This window comes from Camelus ferus, chromosome 22 (assembly GCF_009834535.1).
Source record: "Camelus ferus isolate YT-003-E chromosome 22, BCGSAC_Cfer_1.0, whole genome shotgun sequence".
Taxonomy (NCBI): domain Eukaryota; kingdom Metazoa; phylum Chordata; class Mammalia; order Artiodactyla; family Camelidae; genus Camelus; species Camelus ferus.
In genome coordinates, this window is record NC_045717.1 from 21,259,590 (window position 1) to 21,287,349 (window position 27,760).

Sequence of the window (27,760 nt, forward strand, 5' to 3'; positions counted from 1 at the left end):
TCCTCCCTCCGCGAGAAACCTCACATTGAAATGCTGCAAATGACTGGGGCCCCGCGTGCAGTCGCGTCCGGGCCGCGCGACGCCCGGGTTACCAGAGCGGACACAGCGGATAGCAGCCCGGGCCGGGGCGTTGCAGGCGGAGGCTGAGAGCATGAGGCCCGCGGGCTGGGGGCTGCGCTGGGCCGTTGCCCTGTTCCTCGCTGCGGGGTCGGCTGCAGGTAAGGCTGGCTCCAGAAGCCCGTGCGGGGTAGGGGTGAGCCCCCAACTCGGGGATCCCCCTTGGTAATTTTGGGGGAGAGAGAACGAAAAAAAAAAATCACTCCATCCTTGGGTGACTTGTGGGAAAATCGCACGTAGTCCCTCCCAAATGGCTGGAGGGAGCACTGAGGGGCGCGCGAGTGTTTGGAGGGTCTAGGAGAGTCAGAGGAAACGGGGTGCGGCTTTCCCCACAAGTCACCACCCAATGGAGACTTATTAGAGCGGGGCAAGCGGACCTTCAGCCCCGGGGGTTGGGACCCCCTGCTAGAGTTATTTCAGGGGTGAGAATGACCCGAAACCAGGCTGCTCAGCCTGGAGGTCCTTGAGGGCGCTTCCTCGCGCAGATTCACCGGCAAGGGTTACGGCGGCGGCCAAGTTGGCTGTGTGCTGCCGGAGGGCGCTGCTAGCTCCCGGAGCTGAGCAGAACGAGCCCACCACGGACCGCGCACCACGCTTCCGCCAGAGGCCACCGCCTCCAGCCCCGCCTTCTTTCTCGTGGGCCCTCCCCCGAGCTCCCATTGGGCGCTATTCGAACAGGCGAGCCTCGAGCCACTCCCCTTGGCCAATAGGACGCTGTAGCTGCGGAGGCGCGCGCGGCGCGGGGCGGGGCTGGCTCACGACTCACGCCGCACCTCGTTCTTCGTGAGGTAGAAGGAGATTCCTCCCGTCCGTTCCAGGCTCCTGTCACAAAAGAGGCCACACGTCCTGGGCCTCTGGAGACTCACCGCGAGCATGGACGAGGCCCCCGCCCAGCGCCTGGGCCCCCTCAGCGAAGGCCTCGGTTTCCTCCGTGCTCTTGTGGCGAGGCCTTCGTCCCCACTTTGCCATCGGGGTCGCCCGCACTCCGCCCGCCCGGGACAAGTTCGCAGTCATGTCCCCAGGCCATCCTCAAGGCCTCGATTCCTTCCCAGGCTGAACCGTTGCCTCACAAATTCCTGGCCCTCGATCGGACGCGAAGGGCACTTCACGGAGACCTTCAGGGACTGATGAACCCCTCGGGGTTGCCTTGTTTGTTCAGAGGCGCTAAATGTGTTCTGTGCAGCTCCCCACAAAACGACCTTTCGTTTTAGGGGGTTTGAAATTTAGATTTGTCTAAATTTCTCTTGGGTAGTTGGTGAGCGATCCTGAGTTATCCATTGCCTGCCAGAGGCGTTTGACCTCGCCCAGGATAATAGAGTAATGGTTCTTTCCTACTTACAACCAGCTAGGCCTAGATAAGAATTGGGATTGTTTGATTAACCGGATGCAGGAAGCTTTTTTTTATTGGCAGGGAAGTGGCTTTGAGCAGAGACCTTTGAACTCTTGGAATCAGTACTTGTGACACATCAGTTTCCTCTAGGAGTAGAGGAAGGGAGGTTGCAGCCACATGGCAGGGGATTAGTGTAATAATTCGGCCGCCCAGTTGTGTGAAAAGGAGGGAGCTTGGCTTGGTCAAGAAGCACTTGATCAACCTGTATTTCACACACTGCTCCACTCCTTCCTGAGGAGGAAATAATGGCAATGAAGTCTTGGGCAAGATGTGTTGCTTACTTTAGTTTCCTCTTTCGCTGTGGTTGAGAATCTGATGTATTTCGGTTCTCAAGGAAGCTCTGAGTCCAGATGCATTCCCCAGACTCCTGAGAGCTGGCATTTACCGGGTAACTTCTCTGATGTTAATGATGTATGTTTGTAGCAGCCCTGGCTACTCCAGTTTGCCCTCGGGGCCGGAATTTCTTGTTTCCTTTGGGAATTGAAGTAGTTGGAATCTTAATTGCATAGTTTCCCTTAGCCAGATCAAAATCAGTTGGGGGGGCGGGGGGGCGGGGCGGGTATCAAATTAGCTAGGGACACACCCAAACTCTCCTTTCTGGGTGATCCTGCTGAGAATTGTGTCTGCTTTAGCAACATGCCCCAAGGGGATTCATTGTTCATTGCCAGGCATATTTTTCTTCCAGGGCAACACTGGCAAAAGATGGGGAGAGTGTTGTTTGAGACTGCAGAGCTTTCAGGGGAAATATGTGCGTCATTCTGTTTTTCCAGGGTGTTCCTTCTCTCTGTAGGGTTCGTCCTCTGATAAGATCCAATTCTAGATGCTTTTTTTGCTTGGTGCTTTGGTGCCCACTTATCTTCAGTATTAAGTATGTTAACAGCGTTCACACTCTGCCCCACTGTCAAGCAAGTGACCGTGTGTTGCTAAGACACTGTGGAAGTAGCCAGGAGGGAACAGTAACAGAAACAGGGTACTCCTCCCCAAAGGAGCAGGCAACAAAATCTACCATAGAGATCACCCCTGCGGAAAGTACCTTGGTGTCACCTCTTTTGAAAAAGAGCACTGATCAACAGATTTCTCATTCATTTTCTGCTGTGTTAGCTCCGGCCAGTTCTTTTCTCAAGGAAGTGATTCTATGGATGAATTTGATTTCCCTGAACAACTATGATCTTCAGTAGCTGCGGAAATAAAACATCGAAAGCATTTACCACCTCATTTGTGTGCTGGAGAAAAAGCAGAAATGTGCATTCCTCTTTGTGTTTCGATAACCTTGTTCCTGACTTGTCACTCGTGACCGGAGAGATCTAAGGGCTAGAGTTTAGAGATTTGGATAGGGCAGGGCGATGCTTCTGTGGTTTGAGGCAACTCCAGCATGAGGAGAGAGGGGATGGGGAACTCTGTTTGCCTTGGCTGAAATTCAAATGAGACTGACAGGAAAAACCCAACCCTTGCTCCTGGAACAGGAAGGAAGCCAGAAAGACGTGTGGTTTCTTTGGGCTGTGGTATTTGAAACAGGGCTAGTTCTGTCCATTTGCCTGCTGGGGGGACACCCATCTGATGTGTTGTCCCTTGGTGCTCTCTGGTCCTCATCCCCACCCCCACAAGCAGGGCCATGGGACTTATTTCCCAGCAGACCGCTGTCTGTAACAGTAAAATCCATCTGGGGCTGTTGGCCAGCTGTTGCATGACCTGTTCAGATAGAAATAGGTAGTGGTGGGGTCTTCCTGCTGCTGAGATCTTCAGCCATCTGTGACAAGCAAATACTTGAATAACTGTTGCCAGGGGAAGGCTTGTTGTCCAGGGAAAGGGGTTATTGTTCCTTATCCCTCTTTAAAGAGATCACGAATATTTCTCATCTTCCTGGTGGCACATTTCATTGGTAAAATGGGTCCTGTTGCCAAGTGGATTAGTGGTACCCGAAGCTGCGGTCTCCTCAATGGGAGACAGAATGACAGAAGTTCCCCCGGGATCCTTATTGTGAATGCCCCTTGCCTGAACTTCCTTTTTGACTTTTTTCTGAGAGTCCTGGAATTTCGATTGCTTTTTGCCCACCCTGTGTGCCAGCAACAGAAAGTGAGTCATTTCCTTTTTCAGGCATGATCAAAATTCGGCTGTGAGTCAGTGAGGTGTAGGGTGTGGGGTGTATTGTAGACTCATCTCTGAGGGAGATATCCTGTTTGGACCCGTAGCTGGGCAATGCATTTGTCAGTTTGTGTTCTTTTTTTTTTTTTTTTTTTTTTTATTCTTCTTCATAGTCTGTCTCATTACAGGATATTATAAGATATCGAATATTGTTCCCTTTGCTATACAGTGGGACCTTGCTGCTTATCTGTTTTATATATAGTAGTTTGTATCTGCTAATCCCAAACTCCTAATTTATCCCTCCCTCTCTTTCCCTTTTGTAACCATATATTTGTTTTCTATGCCTGTGAATCTGTCTCTGTTTTGTAAATAAGTTCATGTGTGTCATTCTTTTAGATTCCAATTATAAGTAATATCATATGGTATTTGTCTTTCTCTTTCTGGCTTACTTCACTTAGTATGATCATCTCTAGGTCCATCCATGTTGCGAATGGCATTCTTTTTATGGCTGAGTAGTATTCCACTGTGTGTGTGTGTGTGTGTGTGTGTGTGTGTACGTGTGTACACCACATCTTCTTTATCCATTCATCTGTAGATAGACATTTAGGTTGCTTCCATGTCTTGGCTATTGTAAATAGTGCTGCCACAGGGGGTAGGGTATATAGCTCAGTGGTAAAGAGCATGCTTAGCATGCATGACGTCATGGTTTTGATCCCCAGTACCTCCTTTAAATAAATAAATAAATAAAACCTAATTACCTCCCCCCCCAAAAAATTGTGCTGTAATGAACATTGGGGTGCACATATCTTTTCAAGTCAAAGTTTTCTCCAAATGTGTCCAGTAGTGGGATTACTGGATCACATGGTAACTTTAGTTTTTTTAAGGAATCTCCATATTGTTTTCCACAGGGGCTGCATCAAATTACATTCCCACCAATAGTGTAGGAGGCCTCCCTTTTCTCCACACCCTCTCCAGCATTCCTTGTTTGTGGACTTTTTAACGATGACCATTCTGACCAGTAGTTTTTGTTGTTGTTGTTGTTTATTTAATGGAGGCACTGGGGATTGAACCCAGGACGTCATACATGCTAAGCAGGCACTCTACCACCGAGCTCGACCCTCCCCTAGCACTGTAGTTTTGATTTGCGTGTCTCTATCAGTCTGTGTCCCAAAAGCAGCAGATTCCAGAGCTCAGTGCATTTGCTTCTCCCTTCCCTTGTCTCCTGTCTCTTCTACCGTTCTCCTTGTTCCCTGGTCTCTTCACGGTGGCCACCTCCCACCTGGCCTCCTTGCAACTCAGTTACCAAGTTCTGTCGATGCTTCCAAACACTCTTTGTATTTCTATCACCTCTGGCCTCCTTGTGGCCCCTCCTTATATATCTCCTAATATCTCCTGACTGGTTTCCTAACCTCTGGCGTGAGCATTAGGCTTGAACTTTGAAAAACCCAGAGTTTGTTTTCTTTTTAAATTGAGGGGTAATTGACATACTATAAAATGGATAGAGATTAAATGAAGAGTTCTGTGAGTTGTGATAAATGTCGACTTCCGAGTCACCACCTAAATCATTAGGAGCTAGAGGATTTCTCGCCTCCCAAAAATGGAGAAATGGGTGTATTCTTTTTTCCCTTTTTTTTTTTTTTTTAGGGGAGGAAGTAATTAGGTTTACTTATTTACTTATTATTTGAGTGGAGGTACTAGGGATTGAACTTAGTACCTTGTGCTTGCTAGGCAGGCACTCTACCACTGAGCTAACTCCCTCCCTCTTTTGGGTGTATTCTTTGCCCCTCCAGATACTTGCGGTTCATGAAATTTAGCTTGTTGTGAGTTTCGTTTCTTGGGAAACCTGACTGCTAGAATAGGATTGTATTTCTGTTTCATTCTTCAGTTAGCAGGAAATAGACACAGGGAGCGTGGTCAGTTTTGGATCCTGGCACTGATCCTTCATTCTGCTTTCCTTCTCTCTCAGTGGAAGACAGATGTGGGAGAAACGAGTTCCAGTGCCGAGATGGGAAATGCATCTCCTACAGATGGGTTTGCGATGGGACCACTGAGTGTCAGGACGGCTCCGATGAGTCCCAGGAGACGTGCAGTGAGTCCCCTGTGGGCGTGAAATGTCTCCTAAACATTTTGAAGACAGCGGGTGACAGATGAGGTGGAAATTGGCCATAGTCATATTGATGTATTCGGCCATGAATTGAGAGTTGGGGAGAGGAGATATTACTGGAACTTTCTTTCCTTTTTTTTAATTGAAGTATAGTCGATTTACAATGTTGTGTTAGTTTCTGGTGTACAGCACAGTGATCAATTATATATGTATTCCTTTTCACTTTTTTTCATTATAGATTATTACAAGGTATTGAATATAGTTCCCTGTGCTACACAGTAGGACCTTGTTACTGTGACTTTCTTTTAACGGCTCTTTTTAAAAAATTGAGGTGAAATTCACATAACACAAAATTAACCATTTTAAAATGACCAGTTGGTGGGATGGGTGAGGGATAAATTAAGAGTTTGGTATTAACACATACACACTACTGTATATAAAATAGATAAACAACGAGGACCCATTGTATAGTGCAGGGAACTATAATCAATATTTTATAATAACCTACAATAGAATAGAATCTGAAAAAGACATATATATATATACACACATATATAAAAAACTAAATCACTTGCTGTATGCCTGAAACTAACACATTGTTTTGTTTTGGTTTTTTTCTTTATTTTTTTTTAAACATTTTTTATTGAATTATAGTCATTTTATAATGTTGTGTCTAATTCCAGTGTAGAGCACAATTTTTCAATTATACATGAACATACATATATTCATTGTCACATTCTTTTTCGCTGTGAACTACCACAAGATCTTGTAAATATTTCCCTGTGCTATACAATATAAACTTGTTTATCTATTCTGCATATGCCTGTCAGTATCTACAAATTTTGAACTCCCAGTCTGTCCCTCCCCACCCTTCTCCCCCTTGGCAACCACAAGTTTGTATTCTATGTCTATGAGTCTGTTTCTGTTTTGTATTTATGTTCTTTTTTTTTTTGTAGATTCCACATATGAGCGACCTCATATGGTATTTTTCTTTCTCTTTCTGGCTTACTTCACTTAGAATGACATTATCCAGGGACATCCATGTTGCTGCAAATGGCGTTATGTTGTTGTTTTTATAGCTGAATAGTATTCCATTTTATAAATCTACCACATCTTTATCAAGTCATTTGTCGATGGACATTTAGGCTGTGAAACTAACACACTGTAAATCAACTATATTTCAGTTTAAAAAAATGCCGAAAAATAAAGCGACCTGTTCAATTGTATTAACACATTCACAGTGCTGTGCAACCACCACCTCTATCTCATTCCAAAACCTTTGCAGCACCTAGCATCTAATTTTTTTTAACAATCTTCATTAAATGTCCTTTATTTTGACCCAGAAAGATGGGCTCAGCAAGCCCTTTCAGAAAACTCTGGGTCTTTCCTCTGCAAAGCTGGGACTGGTGAGGCAGATTGGTCTTTCCTCTGGTGCTAAGGCTCAATCCTGTTTCTTGCACAGTGTCTGTCACCTGCAAAGTGGGGGACTTCAGCTGTGGAGGCCAGGTCAACCGCTGCATTCCTGGATTCTGGAGATGTGACGGGCAGGTGGACTGCGAAAACGGCTCGGATGAGGAAGGCTGTCGTAAGTGGGGTCCCTTCCCTGGTGGCCTCAGGGCCCTGCCCGCATCCAAGTGACCTGACTGGGTTCCAGTCCAAGGTCGGAGTTTGTTCCCTAAGCTGAGGGTTCCTTGAAGAAACAAGGCTGAGAGTTTCAGAGGAGAAGGCACTTTGCAGCTGGTTCTGTCTTAGCTCTTTGATTTTATTAATTATTTCTAATTTCTTTTTCAATTGTGTATTTTTTTTTAATAAAGTAAGGGTTTAAAAAAAGAAACCCTGGGAAAATTTTAAATAACTATGATCATATCAAATCTTCAAGTTCACAAAATATGAAAACCCCTAAGAGAGTCTTAAAAACAAAAAAAGTGTTTACTTACCTTTACGTTAGGAATGTACATCTGACCTTGGTTAGTGATAAAACAACTCCCTGGGGAACATTTTAAAATTAAAGGGAATGGGAAGGGAGGAGATAGTTCAGTGGTAGAGTGTGTGCTTAGCATGCATGAGGTCCTGGGTTCAATCGTCGGTGCCTCTTTTAAAAATAAATAAATAAACCTAATCCCACCCCCCCAAAATTTTTTTTAATTTAAAAAATAAATGGATTGGTGTTCTTTTCCAGGCACTTTTTTTTCCTTCCAGGTTTGTTGAGATATAATTGATAGATAACATCATGTGAGTTCAGAGTATATAATGTGATGATTTGGTACACATATATATTGTGAAATGATTACCACAATTACCTCAGTGGGTTAGTTAACACCTCCATCACCTCACTCTTCTTTTTTGGCTCTTTAATACTGGCGAATCTGGCGGGTGGGAGCTTGAGTGAAATAGGTGAGGGCGATTAATAGGTACCAACATTCTGCTGTCAAATAAATAAGTCACAGGGATGTAAGGCACACCATGGAGAATATAGCCGATAATGTTGTAATAACTTTGTATGGTAACACATGGTAACTAGACTTATAGTGGTGATCATTTTGTAATACATAAAAATATTGAATCACTGTGTTCTGCACCTGAAAATAACATAGCACTGTAAGTCAATTATACCTCTAAAAAAAATCCAGTATCATTATAAATTTTAAAAAAATCAAATAATAACAACAAACTTTTTTAAGTGTTTCATTTTTTATTTTTTTTAATGAAGGTACTGGCGATTGGACCACGGCGTGGGCTCTACCCCTGAGCTATACCCAGCCCTCAAGAGCAAACTTTTTTCCCCAGCTGTTTTTTAAAAATTGAAGTATGGTTAATTTATAATGTGTTAATTTCTGGTGTACAGCAAAGTGATTCAGTTATACATATATTATTTTTGTATTATTTTCCATTTTCCTTAGTTTATTACAAGATACTAAATACAGTTCCCTGTGCAAACTTAGATAGTGCTTCCTGTGTGCCCAGCCCAACCTGAGAGCTTTACTCCTCAGTCCCACAGCAATGCCTTGAGGCATGAACGGGGAGGAAACTGAGGCACAGAGGGGACCCAGAAGCTGGGCGGGCGTCTGGCCAGGGCAGTGGTTCTGAGTCTAGGGCACCTGACCACGACCCCCGAGTCCACTCCCTGGGCTCTGGCCTCTTCCCTGCTCAGGGTCCCCGTCTGTGCAATGGGCTGGTGTCGGGAGGCAGGGGCTCCCCGGTGACCAAGCTGTCATGTCCTGTTTGTCCCTGCAGCCCCCAAGACGTGCTCTGAGGGCGAGTTCCGCTGCCACGACGGAAAGTGCATCACCCTCAAGTTCGTCTGTGACTTGGACCTGGACTGCCTGGACGGCTCGGACGAGGCATCCTGCCCGCCGCCCACCTGCGGCCCTGCCAGTTTCCAGTGCAACAGCTCCACCTGCATCCCCGAGCTGTGGGCTTGCGACGGCGAACCTGAGTGCGAGGATGGCTCGGACGAGTGGCCAGAGCGCTGCGGGGGCCGCAACACATCCGCCACCTCAGAGGACGACCACCCCTGCTCGGCCCTCGAGTTCCACTGCCGCAGCAGTGAATGCATCCACTCCAGCTGGCACTGCGACGGTGATCCTGACTGCAAGGACAAGTCTGACGAGGAGAACTGCGGTAGGGGTGCCGGGCGGGGCCCCACAATTGTCCCTGGGCTCCCCCAGGTAGGGCAAAGGGACAGTGCCTTTAGGTGGTTAAACAATTTCCAATCACACAGCAAGAAAGTCAGTCCCATTTCCTGTTTCTTCCAGTCTTTCTGATCACATGGCAGTCAAGCCATCCTCCAAAGGATACTTTTTATTTGTATTTTTTTTTGCAGTATATGATTCTATTCATTCATTCATTCATTCATTCATAACAGAGGTACTGGGGATTGAACCCAGGACATCCTGCACACTAAGCAGGCACTCTACCACTGAGCTGTGCCCACCCCACCATCAGTTAATCTCTTCTGGCCAGGGGAGCAAACTACAGCCTGCAGTATTATTTTGGTCCAGACAGATCCTGGGCTCCTGGCCTGGCTGTGTGACGCTTGGCCAAGGACTTAGCCTCACTGTGCTGGGGTCTCCTCCCCTGTAGGTGAGGCAGTGGTGTTGGCCTTCATGGGCTTTGGTTAGAGACCAGTGCCACCTGGTAGAACTTCCCGTGATGCACGAGCGCTAGCCAGAATCGCTGGAGTCACTGAAGAATGGAATTCTTAGGTTTATTTCATTTTAATTTGTTGAAAGTTAAATAGCCACACATGGTTAGTTTATAGCCCCCTACCTGCTGTGTAGACTTTTTTAAATGTCACCTTTTAAAAACAATTGGAGGGAGGGTATAGCTCAGTGGTAGAGCGCATACTTACCATGCACAAAGTCCTGGGTTCACTTCTCAGTACCCCCGTTAAAGCAAAATAAGTAAATAAACAAAACTAATTCCCTCAAATTTTTTTAAAAATTAGAAAACAAAGTCTTCAGCTGTTTGTATTTTATGTGATCAGGTCTAAAACTGAAGACAAGCTCACTGACTCTCCATAACTCATGAGCCTTTAATGCAACGATACACACATGGGTGAAGAACAGGATCCTTCTTTACGTAGGGCTCAGCACAGCCAGTACCCACTTAAAAATAAAGAGCTCTAAAAGTTAACATGTTTTTTAGAAGGTGAAGGGAGGAATCATTCTGCCCATAGATTTATTATCGCTTTTCACAGATATCCTGAAATCAAAATTTCAAATTGTAAACATTTTTATTGTGAAGTATAATAACCCACAGGAAACCTATAAGCATAAATTTGCGTAAAGCAGCAAACTCTGTTTGAGGTCAAGTTCTGGATCATGGCTCGAATTGCCCTATCCCAGTGACCCACATGCATTCTCCAAGATTTCACTGTGATGTCAATGTCATCATGTTCAAGTAGTGTCAGCTCAGAAAGTTTTTATGTTCGCTTGAATGGCTTTATTACACTCGGTGGTATTGATCTGATTTATCAGAACGTACCTGGCCAGCCTCTGTCTCAACTGGGATCACACCATTGCTTTTCTGCTGAGAATGGCCTCTCAGGTTGACCTACTTTTTTAATGAAGTGTCCTGTTTTGAAACATGCATAGGACAGACTGGGGAGAAGTCTTAAGAAAACTTAATGGTTGGGTTAGGGTGCTTTCCTACCCACCTTCTTACTTTCCACACTTGGCTCTGCCTTTCCCAGCCAAGGCCACCTGCCGGCCCGACGAGTTCCAGTGCTCGGACGGGGCCTGCATCCATGGCAGCCGGCAGTGCGACAGGGAGTATGACTGTAAGGACCTGAGCGACGAGCTGGGCTGCATCAACGGTGAGCTCCTGGGCTGTGGGGTGGCGTTGGGGCACAAGCCCACTGCATCCCAGACAAGGGGGGAGCCTCCTGGGTCGGCTTCGCACCGGCTGTGTGTCCTGCAGCAAGTTATTTGACCTCCCTGAGCCTTACTGCTGCTTATCTGAAAAAATGTGCAAAACTAAAGCACCTACTTCAGGGACTGTGAGGTTTCATGAGGTGCCAGAGTACAGAGCTGATGAACTTGAGCTCGGAAATACCTGCACAGGACCATTCTGTGTAAAGCACTTCCCTGAATTTACAAGATAGCAGTTCCTGGGAATGATGCCACGAAAAACTTGCCCCTGGGCCCTGGGAGACAGGCTCGGGACCGTGCAGGGCAGCCCTCTCCTAACAGCAAATCACTGGAAGCAACCCAAATCTTCATCAGCAGTAGAATTAATTTCAAAGAAATTTTAGTGGGGTAGGGATAAATCAGGAGTTTGGGATTAGCAGATACAAACGACTATATGTAAAATAGATAAACAACAAAGTCCTACTGTACAGCACAGGGAACTATGTTAATATCTTGTGATAAACTGTAATGGAAAAGAATATGAAAAGGAATATATATTTATATGTATACCTGAATCACTATGCTGTACTAGAAACACATTATAAATCAACTATAATTCAATTTTAAAAAGATTTAAAAAATTTTTTAATTGTGGTAAAATACATATAAAACTTACCGTCTTAACCATTTTTATGGGTACAGTTCAGTTGTGCTAAGTACATTCACCGGTTGTACAGCCATCACCACCATCCATCCCCAGTACTCTTTTCATCTTCCCGAATTGAGACTCTGTCCCCATTAAACACTCAGTCCCCAGCCCCCTCCCTCAGCCCCCAGCACCCACCATCCTACTTTCTGTCTCCAGGAATCTGACTCCTCTAGGGACCTCATGTAAGTGAAACCACACAGTGTTTGTCTTTTGTGACTGGTTTCTTGCACTTAGCATAATGTCTTCAGTGTGCATCTATTTAGTAGCATGTATTAGAATTTCCTTCTTTTTTAAGGCTGAATAATATTTTATTGTATTGCTGGACCACATTTTGTTTATCCATTCATCTGTCGATGGACGCTTGGGTTGCTTCCACCCCTGGGCCATTGTGAACAGTGCTCCTATGAACAGGGGTATATGGAAATAATTTTAAAATGGAGGATGTAGTTGCACAGTGGAATATCATACAGCTGAGAAGATGAGGCCACAGCCCCCAGCTGCAGCACAGGCCAACCTCATAACCTTGAGGTTGGCAGCAAGGAGCAAGCTGCAGGAGGTGACTAGATACAGTTTTTATATAAGGCTCAAAACCAAGCAAAATTCAACAATTTATTACTCATTTATAACTGTTTGATAGAACTATTAATGAAAAAATAAGGAAATGGTAACCCCCAAATTCAGGATCATCATTACTTCTGCTAAGAGGGGTAGTGGGGCGGGATGGCAAAGACCACTGTCATAGGCTAGGTCAGGGCTCCATAAAAGGCCAGATAGTATTTTTGGCTTTTCTGGCCATAGTCTCAGTTACAATTACTCAACTCTGCTATTACAGTGTGCAAACCGCCACTGACTCTATGTAAACCAGTGGGCAGGGCTGTGTGCCAATAAAACTTTATTTAAACAAACAGGCAGTGGGCCTGGACTTTCCCAGCCCCTGCCCTTGGTGTCATTCTAATTCTTAAGCTAGGTGGAAGCTTCACGGGTGTTCAGTCATTCTTCTGTTTCATTAGCAAATGCATTTGCATCTGCTCTTGCATGAATGAACTGTCATATAATAAAGAGCACTAGGCCGGCTCCTGGTGCCCAGAAGCACCTGACCCTCCTCTGTGGCTCTCGTAGTGACTTTGTGTGAAGGGCCCAGCAAGTTCAAGTGCCAGAGCGGCGAGTGCATCTCCTTGGACAAAGTGTGCAACTCGGTCCGGGACTGCCGGGACTGGTCAGATGAGCCCCTCAAGGAGTGCGGTGAGCCCCGGGGTGGGACCCAGGCCCGTGAGTGCTGTGGCTCTGGGGTGAGAGGGACGTGGTGGGGGAGGGGGAATAAGTGGATTGGCCTCTACGCCTCAGTTTTCACAGCCATAACATGGAAGAACAGCTGCCCACACCTCCCAGGGCTCCTGGGCATCGGCCGATGTGATGCTTGTCGTCTCGGCAGGGCTGGGTAACTATTTTGGACTTTTCGGGCCATACGGCCCCTGTCACAGCTGTTCAGCTTGGCCGTGTAGCAGGAAAGCAGCCATACAAACGCACACATGTGCACATGACTGCTGGGGGCCGAGTTCCTTCCCGGGAAACTTCAGTACAGACACAGAAACTTGAATTTCAAAAAACTCTGACGTGGCATGAAATATCACTTTTCTTTTGATTTTTATTTATTCTTTTCAACTCTCTTAAAATGTCAAAACCAATCTTAGCTGTGGGCCTGTGCCAGAGCAGGGGGCGGGCTGGCTTTGGCCGGTGCCCAATGTAGAGGGTCAGAGCATGGATTCTGGAGCTGAGCGCCCTGGTTTTGAGTTCAGCGCTGTGATCCTGGGAAAGTCATTTAACCCGGCCATGCCCCAGTTTCCCCAGCTAGAGTTCCCTTGCCTTTAGGGTTGTAGGGAGGATTAAATAAGTTAATATATGTGACTATAGTAAGTGGTATGTGGCTTTTTTTAAAAACTTTTTTCTTTTGATTTTTTTGGCTTTTATTTTTTATAATTAAAAAACTTTTAATTGTGGTAAAATAAACATAATTTACCATCTTAACCATTTTTTAAGTCTACAGTTCAGTTGTGTTAACATTTATTCACATTGTTGTGCAACCATCACCATCATCCATCTCCAGGACTGTTTTATCTTGCAAAACTGAGGCTCTGTCCCCATTAAACACTGACCCCCCCAACCCCCTCCCCCAGCCTCCGTATCCGCAGTCCTACCTTCTGTCTCTATGGATCTGACTCCTCTAGGGACCTCACGGTGGAAAAATACAGCTTTTGTCCTTCTGTACCCGACTTATTTCACTCACTGTAATGACCTCGTGGTTCATCCATGGCGTCGCATGCGACCGTAGCTACCATGGAGCCATGGTACTTCATGAGCCTCAAAGTCTTTGTGGGGGTTGTGATGGAGATGGTGAAAGAGCACAGGCTGGCGGGGGAGGGGGCTGGGGGCCAGAGTGTGACCAACCCCCATCCCCTGTCCGATGCAGGGACCAATGAGTGTCTGGACAACAAGGGCGGCTGCTCCCACATCTGCAATGACCTCAAGATTGGCTACGAGTGCCTGTGTCCTGAGGGCTTCCAGCTGGTGGACAAGCACAGATGTGAAGGTGATTCCTTAGGCCCGGTCCTTTCCCTGGATGTTGGTCAAGCCCTCTGCCTCAGTTTTCCCTTCTGTTAAGTGGGTGTGGGTGTGGGTGTGGTCCTCCCCTCAGGGCTGATAGCAGGGCTTTAACGAGGTGCCAGGTGCACGGGCCAACTGTCACAGGCTTGGCCCTTGGGGAGCATGTGCTGTTTGCCTTTTGGGATTCATAATTAAGAAACAAATCTCAGCCGACGTAGCTTTGCCCTGTTGGCTGTACTTTGAGGTGAATGGTGAGGTCAGGGTCATGGTTAGAGACAACACTTGGCTGTTTCCAAGATTTTGTTCCTGAACCTGATAGTCACCAAGTCCCCGGCCCTGGAGGTCTTCCCCAGAGGTGGTGGGCTGTCCCCCATTTGCCACTGGGAGGCGTGGCTTCTGGTTGGAGCCCATGGCTCTATCCACGCCCTGTGGGGAAGACACCCCAGATCTCTCTCTGTCCCAACTCACAGATATTGATGAGTGTCAGGATCCCGACGCCTGCAGCCAGATCTGCGTGAACCTGGAGGGCAGCTACAAGTGCCAGTGTGAGGAGGGCTTCCAGCTGGAGCCCCTCACCAAGGCCTGCAAGGCTGTGGGTGAGTGCAGGGAGGCAGCGGGAGGGGCTGGCCTGGCCAAGCAGAAAACAAACGTGGGGGAATTTCATCATCTGAACTTTGCACCGACTGCAATGACCTGGGGGTAGACCATTTGCTCCCTAGACCTCTGGCAGGTGAGCCCCCAGCCCTGTTAGGAATCGGGCTTGCTGCGGGGCTGCCCAAATGTGTCTGGCTTCTCTGAAGACTCAGGTCAACCCCATGGGGGACAGTTTGCAGCCCTCAGTCCTCCCGGGGACTTTAGGGGACAAGAGATGGAAAGCCATGGCCCAAATAGCTCCCACCCACTCCAGCAAAAGGAACTTATACCATAAAGAAAAAAAAAGAAAATCTGTTGAAAAGAGATCAAAATATAATAGTTCATAGTAAGACCACATAGTAGAAATTGTTGAGTGTCTCTTACCTGAAGTTTCGGTTAGGACTGCAACCCTGCACTAATTCTTAGAAGCACCTAAGTCAAGGTGTCCCATGTTTTTGGAGGCATAGCTGTCCTGGTGGGGCTGACAGGTCACCGCAGCATCCTTTGTCTTGTGTCACGTTCTACCCTTGCTGTGTGATTCCAACGAGGGCCACTTTTGCAGAAATGTTTTAGAGCTGTTTCCCCAAGGGTCTCTCAGCCTTTAAGCCTTTCTCCCCTGTTGCCGCTTGGATGGCTCTTTGGCCTTGCTCTGTCACATCCCCCTGCGTGAAGCCCTCCAGTCTTTGAGATTTCACTTTCCTCCCGTTTTGTAGGGTCAGTGTCTCTATAGATGCCATCCCCGCGGCTGGGATGGTGTCATGGGAAGGGACATTCTGAGCCGGGTCCGTTGCAGAAGGCTCAGTGTGTTGGTGAATATTGGTGTCATGGTCACAGCACAGCCCCCACACTCAGAGTGGCCCTGGTTCAAATCCCAGCTCTGCCACTCACTAGCTGTGTGACCTTGGCCAAGTCACCCCCCCTCTCTGAGCTTTAATCCTCTCATCTGTAAGCGGGGTTGACTACAGCGCCTTCCTCTTAGGAGTGTGAAGATCAAACAGGGAAAGTGGTAGGAAAAGCACTGAGCAGAATTCTCCACCCTTAGGAATCACTCTGTATACATTTGTCATTTTTCACCTTTATGTTCTAAAATGTAAAATGCTAGAGCCTAGGCATTTCTAGGTTTTACTATTCTTTTAGGTTTTACTATCACTTAGGTTTTTAGGTTTTAGGTTTTAGGTTTTACTATCATTCAGCTATGGTGAGGCTAAGACATGAGTGCCATTGAAAAGACAGTTTGTTATGCACAGATCCCAGGGGAGGAGGCATAGCCTGCCATGGGGGCCACCCGGGGAAGCACTGGGAACAATCAGGAGGCAGAAGGAGTGAGGGCAAGAGTCTTTATTGTGGTTTCTGTGAGAAGGAACAGATGAGGTGGGGTAAACAGACTTCAGACTGGCTAGTTTGAATAATTTCAGAGGCTCTGGGGCTGAGGGCTGGCCCTGGTTGCCCAGCACCTGGCCCTGGGGTGACTAGGGCAGGTGGATAGTGGGCCAGAGTGTGAGACCCTATTAAAGGAGCTGGTGGGGGTGTGGGCTGGTTGGTCTGCATTTGATGTGAGCCATTTCCCATGTCTAGGAATCAGGAAGCCCTGGGAGGGCCGCCCTCCTGGGTCTGCGTCAGAACCCAGGTGATGGTTCATATATGAGGCGGGTGTCCTGGGTGTCTCTGCTGATTCACCCAGACCCTGCAGGGTGACATCCGGGGCTGGGGTCCCTTCCATTGCCCTGAGCACCATTCCTGGCTCCCCAGGCACCATCGCGTACCTCTTCTTCACCAACCGTCACGAGGTGAGGAAGATGACTCTGGACCGCAGTGAGTACACCAGCCTCATCCCCAACCTGAGGAACGTGGTCGCCCTGGACACGGAGGTGGCCAGCAACAGAATCTACTGGTCTGACCTGTCCCACAGGAAGATCTACAGGTGAGCCTGGGCCCTGCGTGCAGCCCCAGTGCCTCGTGGACTGAAGGCCCCTGGTGCTGACACTCTTCCTCCTCCACCTCCCCTCTCAGCGCCCAGATCGACAGAGCCCCCAGCTTCTCCTCCTATGACACTGTCATCGGCGAGGATCTCCAGGCCCCCGATGGGCTGGCGGTGGATTGGATCCACAGCAACATATACTGGACCGACTCCATCCTGGGCACTGTCTCCGTTGCCGACACCAAGGGTGTGAAGAGGAAGACGCTATTCCAGGAGAAAGGCTCCAAACCCCGTGCCATCGCGGTGGATCCCGTCCACGGGTGGGTATTCTCAGCAGGTGGGTGGGGTTCATGAACCAGGTTAGGGCTCCAGGTGGCGGAATATTTGAGCTGGCTGGGGGCTGTCCCGAGCCCTGGGATGCTCGTGCTGTCAGAGAGAACAGGGCGGAGAATGTGGGCCTCCCCACCCGCCCTTTGGGGACCCTGAAGGTGGATGCTCGCCATGTGTGCTGTGTCACCTGACGTGGAATCAGATCCTGAAAAGCCCTGCCCGATGGAATAGAATCCAAAATCAGAAATGAAGTACTGATTTAAATTGATAGTAGGAATGAATACTTGTTAGAAATTTAAATTCTGATATCATATTATACGGTAAAGCATCCTACACGAAAACGGAACGAGAGAGATGTAAGAAGCCTCTTGTCCAGCGATAGCCAACTGACCCTCTTTTTTGGTGTGTGGGGAAATTGGGTTTGTTTATGTATTTATTAAGGGAGGTATGGGGATCGAACCCAGGACCTCATACATGGTCAGTATGCGCTCCACCACTGAGCTATACCCCCCATCCCCCCCCAACTGACCACTTTTGCAAGGGGAGTTGGTAGAAAGCATGGCCTCCGTCCCACATACCTGGCACTTGTCAGACCACACCTGCCCCCACAGCACCTCTCAGCTGGACTCTCACCGCCCCAGGACGGGCAGCCCGTTCCGGCTGCAATCATTAGAGAAAAGGGAACATCTGGCCTCAGGGAGAAAATGTTGGCGAAGGCACGCTAGGCTGTGTGATGTCCACAGCTCAGATTAGACAGACCCCAGGGTGAGGTGGGCCTGGCAGGCGCGCATCTCACCTGCTGGAGGGACACCCAGTCCACCCAACTGCCAGGGGAGAGCCCCTCCCAGACGCTCCACTTACATACCTGTGCTCACGCCCTCGTGTGCTCTGTTCTTGTTATTTCTTATTCCCCAGTTAGCAGCGCACCATGAAACTCTCTCCTCCACATGGCTCTCTCACTTGGCCCATAGGGTTCATTCTCTGCCCAACGGATGGACCGTGATTTATTTAACTGTTATCCAGCACATGGAAATTTAGGTTTTTTTCCTCCTACCTCACATAGAGTAGCCATGAGTACCTTTGAACGTGAGTCTTTTACAGTTTATTTGCAGGATAACATCCTAGAAGTTGGATCACTAGGACCGAGTTCATGTGCATACATAGGGCATCAAATTGTCTTTCCAAAAATCATTGTAAAACTGACCCTCCCACCAGAGGTGCACCCGAGGGCCTGTTTCCCCACATTCTCACCATCAGGTTTTCTACCTTGGCCATCGTGATGGGGAGGGTGTATTCCACTATAGTTTTAATTTGTATTTGGCTGTTTGTGAGTCAGTCTGAGCATCTCCTCGGAGGTTTAAAAGCCCTCGGAGATCCGAAAGAATTAACAACAGGGATGGGAACAGATAATTTGTACACCTGTGGTCACAGCAGCACCATTCACAATAGCCAAGAGGTGGAAGCAATGCCAGTGTCCGTCTGCAGGGGATTCGAGAGACAAAATGAGGTGTGCGCACACAGTGGAACTTTATTCAGCCTTAAAAAGAAATTCGGACTCTCACTACAACTCAGTGTACCTTAAGGACAGTATGCTAAGTGAAGTCAGTCAGTCACAGAAAAGAGAAATAGTGTGTTACTGCTCTTACATGAGGTCCCCAGAGGAGTCAGAGTCACAGAGACTGGAAGTAAGATGGTGGGGGCCAGGGCTGGGGAGTCAGTGTTTCATGGGGACAGTTTCAGTTTGGGAAGATGAGAAAATTCTGGAGATGGATGGCGGAGGTGATGGTACAACAATGTAAATGCGTTTAATGCCACTGAGCTGTGCACTTAACAATGATTAGACAATAAATTTGTCTGTTTTACCACAGTTATATGTATGTTTTCAAATATATATATTTGAAATTATATATATTTGAAAAATGTATAATTTGAAAAATATATTATTTGAAATATACATATATTTGAAAAGCAAAGCAAAATTACAGAAAATTTAAAAATTATAAATAAAAGCCCTCAGAAAACAGTGCTCAGGGAGCAGATTTCCAGGCTCTGAAATTGGAATGAAAAACCTCCCTTTGTTGAAGGTCCTAAAATCCTGCTAGGTCTCCCCAGGCTGTGGGCCTGGAGTCAGCACATTCGGAGGAGCAGAAAGAACTGGGGTCCGGGTCTCCCCAGGACTGACTGGGAGTCTAGCCTGGCTGTGTCCGGGGAAAGGGGCTCTTCTGGGCAGGCTGGAGCCTCCTTCCCTGACGTCCTCCCCACTCTCCCACCAGCTTCATGTACTGGACGGACTGGGGAACCCCTGCCAAGATCAAGAAGGGGGGCCTGAATGGCGTGGACATTTACTCGCTGGTGACGGAGGACATCCAGTGGCCCAATGGCATCGCCCTGGGTAAGCTGGTGGGACCATGGTCCTGGTGGTCGGGCAGTGTCTGCAGAGGAGAGATGGATCCCTGAGGTTTTCACCCTGGAACTCAGCTGCCCTCCCTCCGCACACCACCTGCAGCTCAGGCTCACGTGGAGGGGCCTAGTCCAAGCGGCTTTTCTGCGCATGCCTCTGCCGGGTCCTTTGCAGGCGCCTTCCTGCAGAGAGCAGGCTGCCTATGCCCCAGGGCCTCCCCCTACCCCGGCACTGTGTGTGACCTCTCTTTAACCCCCGCCCCTCACTGCGGTTCTAGATCTTTCTGGTGGCCGCCTCTACTGGGTCGACTCCAAGCTCCACTCCATCTCCAGCATCGATGTCAACGGGGGGAACCGGAGGACCGTCCTGGAAGACAAGAAGAAGCTCGCACATCCCTTCTCCTTGGCCATCTTTGAGGTGAGGGCTGGGGGCGTCCACGCCTGCAGGAATTCACGCCAGGCGCCGCTGACTGAGCGCCGCTGGCACACGGGCGCTCGTGCTGCTGGGCCGACGCACAGGGCCTAGCCGTTGTCGCCAAGCCTGAGCCAGAAAACTGCCCAGGAACACGAAGAGGTCTTAGACCTGGAAGTATTTCCATCTTCTCCTCACCAAGAGTCTTGAAAGGTCTAAAGCGGCAGTTCTCAATGGGAGGCCATGTCACCGGCCAGAGGACTTTGTGGTTGTCACCAGGTGGGGTGGGGTCACTGCCAGCATCCGGCAGGCAGAGGCCAGGATGCCGCTCAGCACCACCACGAGGGGTTATCTGGCCCTAATGGCCCCCGTGGGGAAACTAAAGAACATTGCTGTACAGTTGACCCATAACAACGTGGGGTCGGAAGCACTGACCCTCTGCATGGTGGGAAATCCGAGTATAACTTACAGTCGGCCCCCTACATCCACTGTGTGTCGGTATCCACATCCATGGAGTCAACCACCCAGGAACTGTGTCTGACTGTAGCGTTTGCTACTGAAAAAAAAAGATCTGTGTATAAGTGGACCCTTGCAGCTCAAACCCATGTTGTCCAAGGGTCAACTGTATTTGCACACCCAGGTTCACGCAGCATGAGTCCCAAAAGCCAAGCAGTGTAAGCTACCCCAGGGCCCAGCAGCAGATGAGCGGATAAACAAAATGTGGTCCATCCACACAACAGCACACTGCTCAGCCTTAAAGGGAAGGGAATTCTGACATGTGCTACAGTATGGATGGACCTTGAGTGCTCAGTGAATAAGCCAGACGCAAAAAGACAAAATACTGCATGATTCCACTCATAGGTGGTCCCCAGAGGAGACAGATTCAGAGACAGGAAGTAGATAGTGGGGCCTGGGGCTGGGGGAGCGGGTGGGGAGTCAGCGTTTCTTGGGGACAGAGTTTCAGTTTGGGGAGACGGGAAAGTTTCAGAGCTGGATGGTTGCACAACAATGTGGATGTACTTAATGCCACAGAAGTGGGCACTTAAAAATGGTTAATGTGGTACAGTTTACCTTATGTGTATTTTATACAATTAAAAAATTTTTAAAGAAAAAAATGAAGTTAGCACCTAGCACTGTTTGTTCCCTAGAGAACCCCAGAGCTCTGGGGGTGGGGAGACAGCGGTCTATGTCCCAGCCCCATGTTTGATGGGATCTGTCATCTTCCTTCTTGCCCGTGTAGGATAAAGTATTTTGGACGGATATTATCAACGAAGCCATTTTCAGTGCCAACCGCCTCACAGGCTCAGACATTAATCTGATGGCAGAAAACCTGTTGTCTCCGGAGGACATTGTCCTTTTCCACAACCTCACGCAGCCGAGAGGTAAAGATGGGGTGGCCGCCCCCACCTCCACTTCCCTGCCAGTGCTCTGGAATTTTCTCGAATTTTCTGACCTCGTTCTCACCCTGCCTTCTCACCTCAGGGGTGAACTGGTGTGAGAGGACCGCCCTCCACAACGGTGGCTGCCAGTACCTGTGTCTGCCGGCCCCGCAGATCAACCCGCGCTCGCCCAAGTTCACCTGTGCCTGCCCCGACGGCATGCTGCTAGCCAAGGACATGCGGAGCTGCCTCACAGGTGGGGGCACCACCCTTGCCTGTTGGCCCTGCGGCCAGACCTTCCGGAGCCGGAGCCGCTCTTTGCTCCTCTGTCAAGTGGGAGGGCAGGGCCCCAGGAGGCAGTTGTCAGGCCACCAGTTTGCCTTTCTCAAGCACTGGGCGTGTCAGCACTGTGCCTGGACTCAGTACACCTTTGACGCCCAGTTCTCTCTGGGGTCGAGACTGATTTTAGACCCGGACATTGAGGGGGAAAGTGGCCCCCCTTTAATTCTTCTCATCCTCAGAGAGTCTCCATTTGGGGCCAGTGTACCTGTAACGCTTACGGATCTCCTTTTTGAACAACCACATGGAATGTAATAACATAGATATCAGTGGGTTTGTATCTTCACTTCATTTCTTTTCAGGTATTTCTATGTGGCCGAGGGCACTTGCTTCCTATCCGTTGTCATCAGCAGCACAGCTATGTGAGGGATGCTTAGGCCACGGGGCACTCAGGAAATGTTTCTTCTTTCAGAGACTGAACCTGCAGTGACCACCCGGCTGTCCTCCACAGTCAGGCCGAGGGTCGGCTCGACAGCCAAGGGGCCGCAGCGCACAGCCAGCCCTGAGCTCACCACGGCCGAGTTGGTGACGATGACCCACCAAGGTAAAGCCTGGGACCACCCTGGCCCTGGTTCATCTGGAGGGGACTACAAGCATCTCGGTGAAGAGACAGCATGGATCTAGTCTTGGTTCCGTGCTGACTGTCTCTGGCATGGCCTGTGCACTTTTGAAGCCTAAGTTTCCCTTCCCATAAAGCGGGGCCAGTAACAGTGCCTGCCCACCTCCCTGTAATAGTGAAGATCACACGGGCTACCGCGTGTGAAGGGCCCGGTCCCAAAGTCCCCAGGTGAGGGGCCTGGGAGTCTGAAATGTGATCAAGGCCCATTGGCTGCCCCAGGTATCTGCCCAACAGGGCCAGGACTAGTGTGAGGCAGTCAGGCACTCACTCCCTGGGGCAGCATCAAAGGGAGTCACTCAAAAAACCCAAGACGCAAATAGTATTTTAATGCAATATTGAAAAAAAAATCAAATTGTCGAACTATGTCCGGTGGGGCCAAACACCTATTCTTGTAAATAAGTCTGCTGGAGGCCAGGGTCCCAATGAGGCAGGATTTTGCAAGTGTGCAATCAGATCCTGTCTTCCTAAAAACTTTGATATTTTGTTCTTTGAGGTGTTGGCATTAATTAAAATAATGCATTAAAATGTTACTAATTACTGAGTTTTGGGGGACCCCTTTACATTTTGTGCCTGAGGTGAGTCCCTCGCTCTCATCTTGTCAGCCTGCCCTCAAGGTCATGATCTACCTCCCCAGTTGGAGGTCAGAGCTGGGCTCTGAATTAAGGGGAGACTGCCATTCTCCGCCTTGTCCAGCAGAGGGCGCCCGACCTGAGTTTTCAGCAGCCCGGAAATGGAGCTCAGACTTTTCTGGCGGGGTGGGGGGGGGGATAAAAAGGCACATCAGCAAGTTTCAGACCTTTTTTTGCCCTCAGAGTAGCTGAGTCCTTTGTTCAGCCATTAAGGAGATAAAACAGGAACTGCTGTGGTTGAGGAAGGCCTGGAGCCCTTCTCCCTCGGGGACCACTTCTTGAAAAAACCAGTTCCCAGATGGGCCCACCCAGGGCTACTGGAATTTGGCAGAGGAGCCCTTTTAAGGGAAGAATTTCTCAAGGACACTGCTGCTGCTGCCCTAAATTGTTTTTGTTACAAGATTTCTTAAAGATGCACAAAGGTAAAACTGGGTATAAACTCCAGGCACGGACGTGTGACAGCCAGCCGGTAGAAGGAAAGCCCTGGGGAGATTTGAGTATAACTGACGAGCCAGGCATGCTCACTGGTGACGTGTGGCCGGGACGCTGCTGTGCGTCTTCCCAGCCCACGCACCTGTTTGGAGGCCTTGAAACTGTCACTCGCACAGGCCCTCACGTCCCGCCCAGGTGCACACACGTGGTTACATAATGAGGTCTCCCTCCCCCAATATTTCTTATCATCGGGGGACAGTTAGTGGAGGACTATGGGGCTTTGGTGTGACCCAACCCAGGCACTGGAATTGCCGAGCATTGCAGGGACAGAAGGTGGCCCCTGCCCCACCCAGTACAGGCTCCTTGTCATCAAATGCAGATGCAGGTTGAAAAATTCCACCAGTGACCTCGCCCGCCCTGGGAGTGTATCTGCAGGATTGACTTAAGTCTCAGAGACCAGTGGCCCCTTCTCCAGTGCCTCGTAACTCGAGGCTAAAGGACCCTCTTAAATTCGCACCAAATCCCATAACCCTGATTACTAACAAGTAAGGCCCCAGTAGAAGTCAGCCTGGCACCTCAAACCTGAGAGATCAAGTTCAGGTTCCTTTGAACTTCTGGGGACACTGAGAAGTGGCAGGGGTTCCCTTTGCTTGTGCTGCGACACGACACCTGTGTTTTCCCGCCCCTCACTTTCTCTCTTGTCCTGCACAGCCCTGGGCAACGCTGCCGGCCAACTGGACGAGGAGAGGCCCCGGAGCACAGGGGCCCTGTACATCGTCCTCCCCATTGGTGAGTGTGCGCCCCCCGCCCCTGTATGTTCCCCACTTCCTGCAAAATGACCTCCCTCTCCAGCAAGCTTTTGTGTCCACACACCTCCAGGAATGGGGTGGCCCTGCTGCGTGTCCTGTTCATCACTGGGCCTCCCTTCCTAGCTGCTTTCACTTAACAAATAAAGTTGAGCACCTACTGTGTACCAAGGCCACTTCCGGGCTCTGGGGACAACAGCCATGAGAGGAATAAATCCCCCCCCCCCCCCCCCCCCGGAGCTGACAGTGAGGATAGCTGATGTGTCACATGGGGGAAGTGGGCTGGGCCAGGGCCGCCTGTGTGAGTGACAGGCAGTCTCACCGACACACAGGAGATGGGAGCCTCCTGGTGAGCGCTCCTCTTGCAGGGGGAGTTTAGAGAGATCTGCTTTCCTGCCTTCACCCATCGGTCATGGCTCAGTCAGCATCACACCCATGTTTCTCCTTCTCTGAGGAAATCCACAGACCAGAGATACAGGTGCCCAACAGCTGTCCAGCTGTGGGTTGGCAGGCTTGGCAAGTGGGACCCTCACCTCCCTTGGGGCCACCCAAGGGTGACACCCACTCCCTCCCTGGGCATCTTCCCAGCTGAGCCTGAGTCTCTCCCGCCCTCTGGGCACTGGCCAGAATCTTTTACGCTCCCGGGCTGGGTGAGCCCTTGGCTGTCCCCTGGATCCTAGGGATGAGGTAGGGAGGGGAGAGGGACCATCACCCCAAGGCCCACCACAAATGATGCAAAGAGAGATCCAGCCCCACATGCCTTCAAATAGAAGTAGAGAGTGCATTGTGTCTCCATATGTAGAGGACAGTCCCATTTCTGAAGAAGTAGTAGCTCACATGACTAATCACAGAACAAACCTGGAAGAATTGACAATAGTTGGGTGTTTGGTGGGGGGGCGGTAAGGCAGTCACAGTGGTCCTTAAGCTAGATATGTGTTATGTTCATAGATTATTTTTTTACAACGGGCAAGTACTGCTTTAAATGCAAAGCATTAAAAACAAATACACTTGGGGGGAGGGTATAACTCAGTGGTGGGGTGCATGCTTAGCATGCACGAGGTCCTAGGTTCATTCCCCCCCAAAAAAACCCAAAAAACCAAGATGCTTACAAGTAAAAAGGCAGAGCAGCCCGTGACGGTCTGCCTCCCCCGCAGCGCTGCTCATCCTCCTGTGCTTCGGGACCTTCCTCCTCTGGAAGAACTGGAGGCTTAGGAACATCAACAGCATCAACTTTGACAACCCCGTGTACCAGAAGACCACGGAGGACGAGGTCCACATCTGCCGCAGCCAGGACGGCTACACCTACCCCTCGGTGAGCCGCGCGCGCTCGGGACCCTGCAGGGCACAGGGTTTTATGTGTCCACCCTGCCTCCTAGGGGCCCAGCCCTCCCCAGACAGCAGGCGTTCTCACAGTGAGGGGATGGGGACAGAGGATAAGTGAAGGGATCACAGGAAGGGGGACAGAGTGGCCTGTGGGGGTGAGAGGGAGGGGATGCAGCTTCAGGTGAGGTGGTTACGCAGGCTTCCCTGAGCAGGGAGTGCATGGTGTGCAGAAGGCACAGCCTGCGCAAAGGTGTATTTGAGGAGCTCGGGGGCCGCCAGTGTGGCCTGAGTGGAGCGAGCTGGGGAGAGTGGGAGGGTGGGGGGCAGATGGGGCAGGAGTCTGGGCCACCGCCAGGACTTTGCTCTGAGTGAGGTGGGAGCCGAGCCAGAGACCAGGGTGGAGCAGACTGTGATGGTCCAGGCAGGAGATGAGGGGGACTGGTCTGGGGGGCCGACAGGGAGTGAGGCGTAGGTGGCCTCTGGCCATGTTTACTGGAGGTTGGACTGATCGTTTCCGGTGTTTATTGTTTTGTTGATAGAGACAGATGGTCAGCCTGGAGGATGATGTGGCGTGAGCTGCGCCTCAAGTCCCGTGCCTCCCCGGAACCTGCCGCCTGTCACTCACATGCAGGAAGGACACTTTCTCCCTGGACCCTTGACCTGCCCCAAAACCCTTCCTGAGACCTTGGCGCCAAAAGCACTGCTGGTGGCTGTGGCCCCGGCATTGTCTGCCTGTCCGCCAGAGCTCTGTTTTATATATTTATTTGTCTGGGAGGCAGACAGGCTTCTGACGGCGCACATGGGTTTGGGTTGCTTTTTTCTTTCTTTACATGTGAAGGAGAAGAGAAGGAAGGCGGGCCAGCTGGGGGACGGTTCCTTCTCTCCTCCTTGACGGGCTCCTCCCGAGGGACACGGAGCAGGAGAAACCTAGTGGCTTTGAACGCTTGAGAGCAGGTGCTACCCACCCCTCTGGCGCGAGCCCCACACTCAGGACTGAACGTGTTTACCTCTGCCTGGCGAGCCTGGCTGGACGGCCAGGGAGGCTCTTGCTCTGCCAGCCCCAGGTCAGGATCAAACTAGGGTCTTCCAAGCCGGATTTGCCCTCCCCTCGAGCTGGGGAGGGGCCCCTGGTGTTGGTATTGACACAGCTGGATCCAGCCTCAGGGGGTGGTGCCTGCTGAACCCCATTCGCTCACCAAGACCCAGCCATTCCCAGGGAAAGCCTGAGCCACCGGTCCCCCGTAATGTGTATTAAGTGCCTGAGACACCCCACCTTGTGCGAGAAGCGGCTCTGTTCTCTGTGTCCCAGTGCGGGTGTCTGGACCCCAGCCTCGCCCCTTGCACTTTTTCAGTTCAGGGTTATATGTTGTGTAAAGTCGACACTCTATTACTATTTTGCACTGCTTTCCGTTCCCGTTGGTTCGGGCTTCCAGGCCGGAGAGCCCAGGTGGATGTCTGGCTGTGGCAGGAGATGTACTGTGTGCGGAAGAAAGGGGGTCGGCTTGATTGCGACTTCAAAGCCGAGATCACTACTGGTGTTTCCACTTCTATGCAGATGCCCCCGAGCCATTAATTTCCCTCACAAGCCAGTTGTGGTTGGCGGGGGCTGGGGGGGCTTCGTCTGAAACAACATGTATGGCAGTTCCACCCTGTAAGACGTGCCCTGGGTGCCCACATTTTGTGGGACTTACTAAACAAGAATGCTTTCTGAAATTGTCACGCGTGTCACCACATTTACAACCAGACAGCCAGGGAGATGTCTGAGGGGACTGCCTGCCTGCTGCACAACCACAGAACACCGCACCCCGCCCTGCAGGAGACTGTGAACACCTTCTCTCTTTCTGAAGCATGTAAATAACCCCCCGACAGCCAATGGGGGCTTTTTTATGTTTGCACTTTGTATATTTGTTGAAACATATATCACTTATATATATATATGAAAAGATCTATTTATTTTTGCAAACCCTGGTTTGCTGCATCGAGGGAAACTATCTCTGAGACGCCTCGCCTTTCTGTACAAAGCTGTGCACATGCTGTGCACAGCGCACTCTTCAGGAAAATCAGGCCTGCGTTGTATATATGGGTTGCTTTTCAGGGATGGGTATCGCTTTTTAAACCACTGTATAGAATGTTTTTTATAGCTTGAATGTCTTACTGTGATGATTGATTAAATTTCTTAAATACAG

General features: G+C 49.7%; 1 protein-coding gene across 3 annotated transcripts; it reads left to right on the forward strand.

Moving 5' to 3' along the window:
* On the forward strand, positions 1-27,760 carry LDLR (low density lipoprotein receptor). 3 transcript variants are annotated; one of them, XM_006184863.3, is made up of 18 exons: positions 2-218; positions 5,556-5,678; positions 7,156-7,278; positions 8,928-9,314; positions 10,888-11,010; positions 12,873-12,995; positions 14,221-14,340; positions 14,825-14,950; positions 16,737-16,908; positions 16,998-17,225; positions 19,509-19,627; positions 19,914-20,053; positions 21,288-21,429; positions 21,530-21,682; positions 22,178-22,309; positions 24,157-24,234; positions 25,406-25,563; positions 26,114-27,760. In XM_006184863.3, exons 1-18 carry the CDS (start codon positions 152-154, stop codon positions 26,147-26,149), a joined length of 2,550 nt encoding a protein of 849 aa, XP_006184925.2. In that variant the 5' UTR covers positions 2-151; the 3' UTR covers positions 26,150-27,760. The 3 variants fall into 3 exon arrangements, with proteins under 3 accessions (XP_032321570.1, XP_006184925.2, XP_032321569.1); XM_032465679.1 differs by lacking the exon at positions 14,825-14,950 and having other exon boundaries at positions 1-218; XM_032465678.1 differs by lacking the exon at positions 5,556-5,678.

Bases quoted from the DNA above. Each gene is read 5' to 3' on its own strand.
- LDLR (XM_006184863.3), top strand. From the start codon at position 152: ATGAGGCCCGCGGGCTGGGGGCTGCGCTGGGCCGTTGCCCTGTTCCTC. The intron at 14,341-14,824 runs GTGATTCCTTAG...CCCAACTCACAG, and splicing joins GGACAAGCACAGATGTGAAG to ATATTGATGAGTGTCAGGAT. The intron at 25,564-26,113 runs GTGAGCCGCGCG...TTTTGTTGATAG, and splicing joins ACGGCTACACCTACCCCTCG to AGACAGATGGTCAGCCTGGA.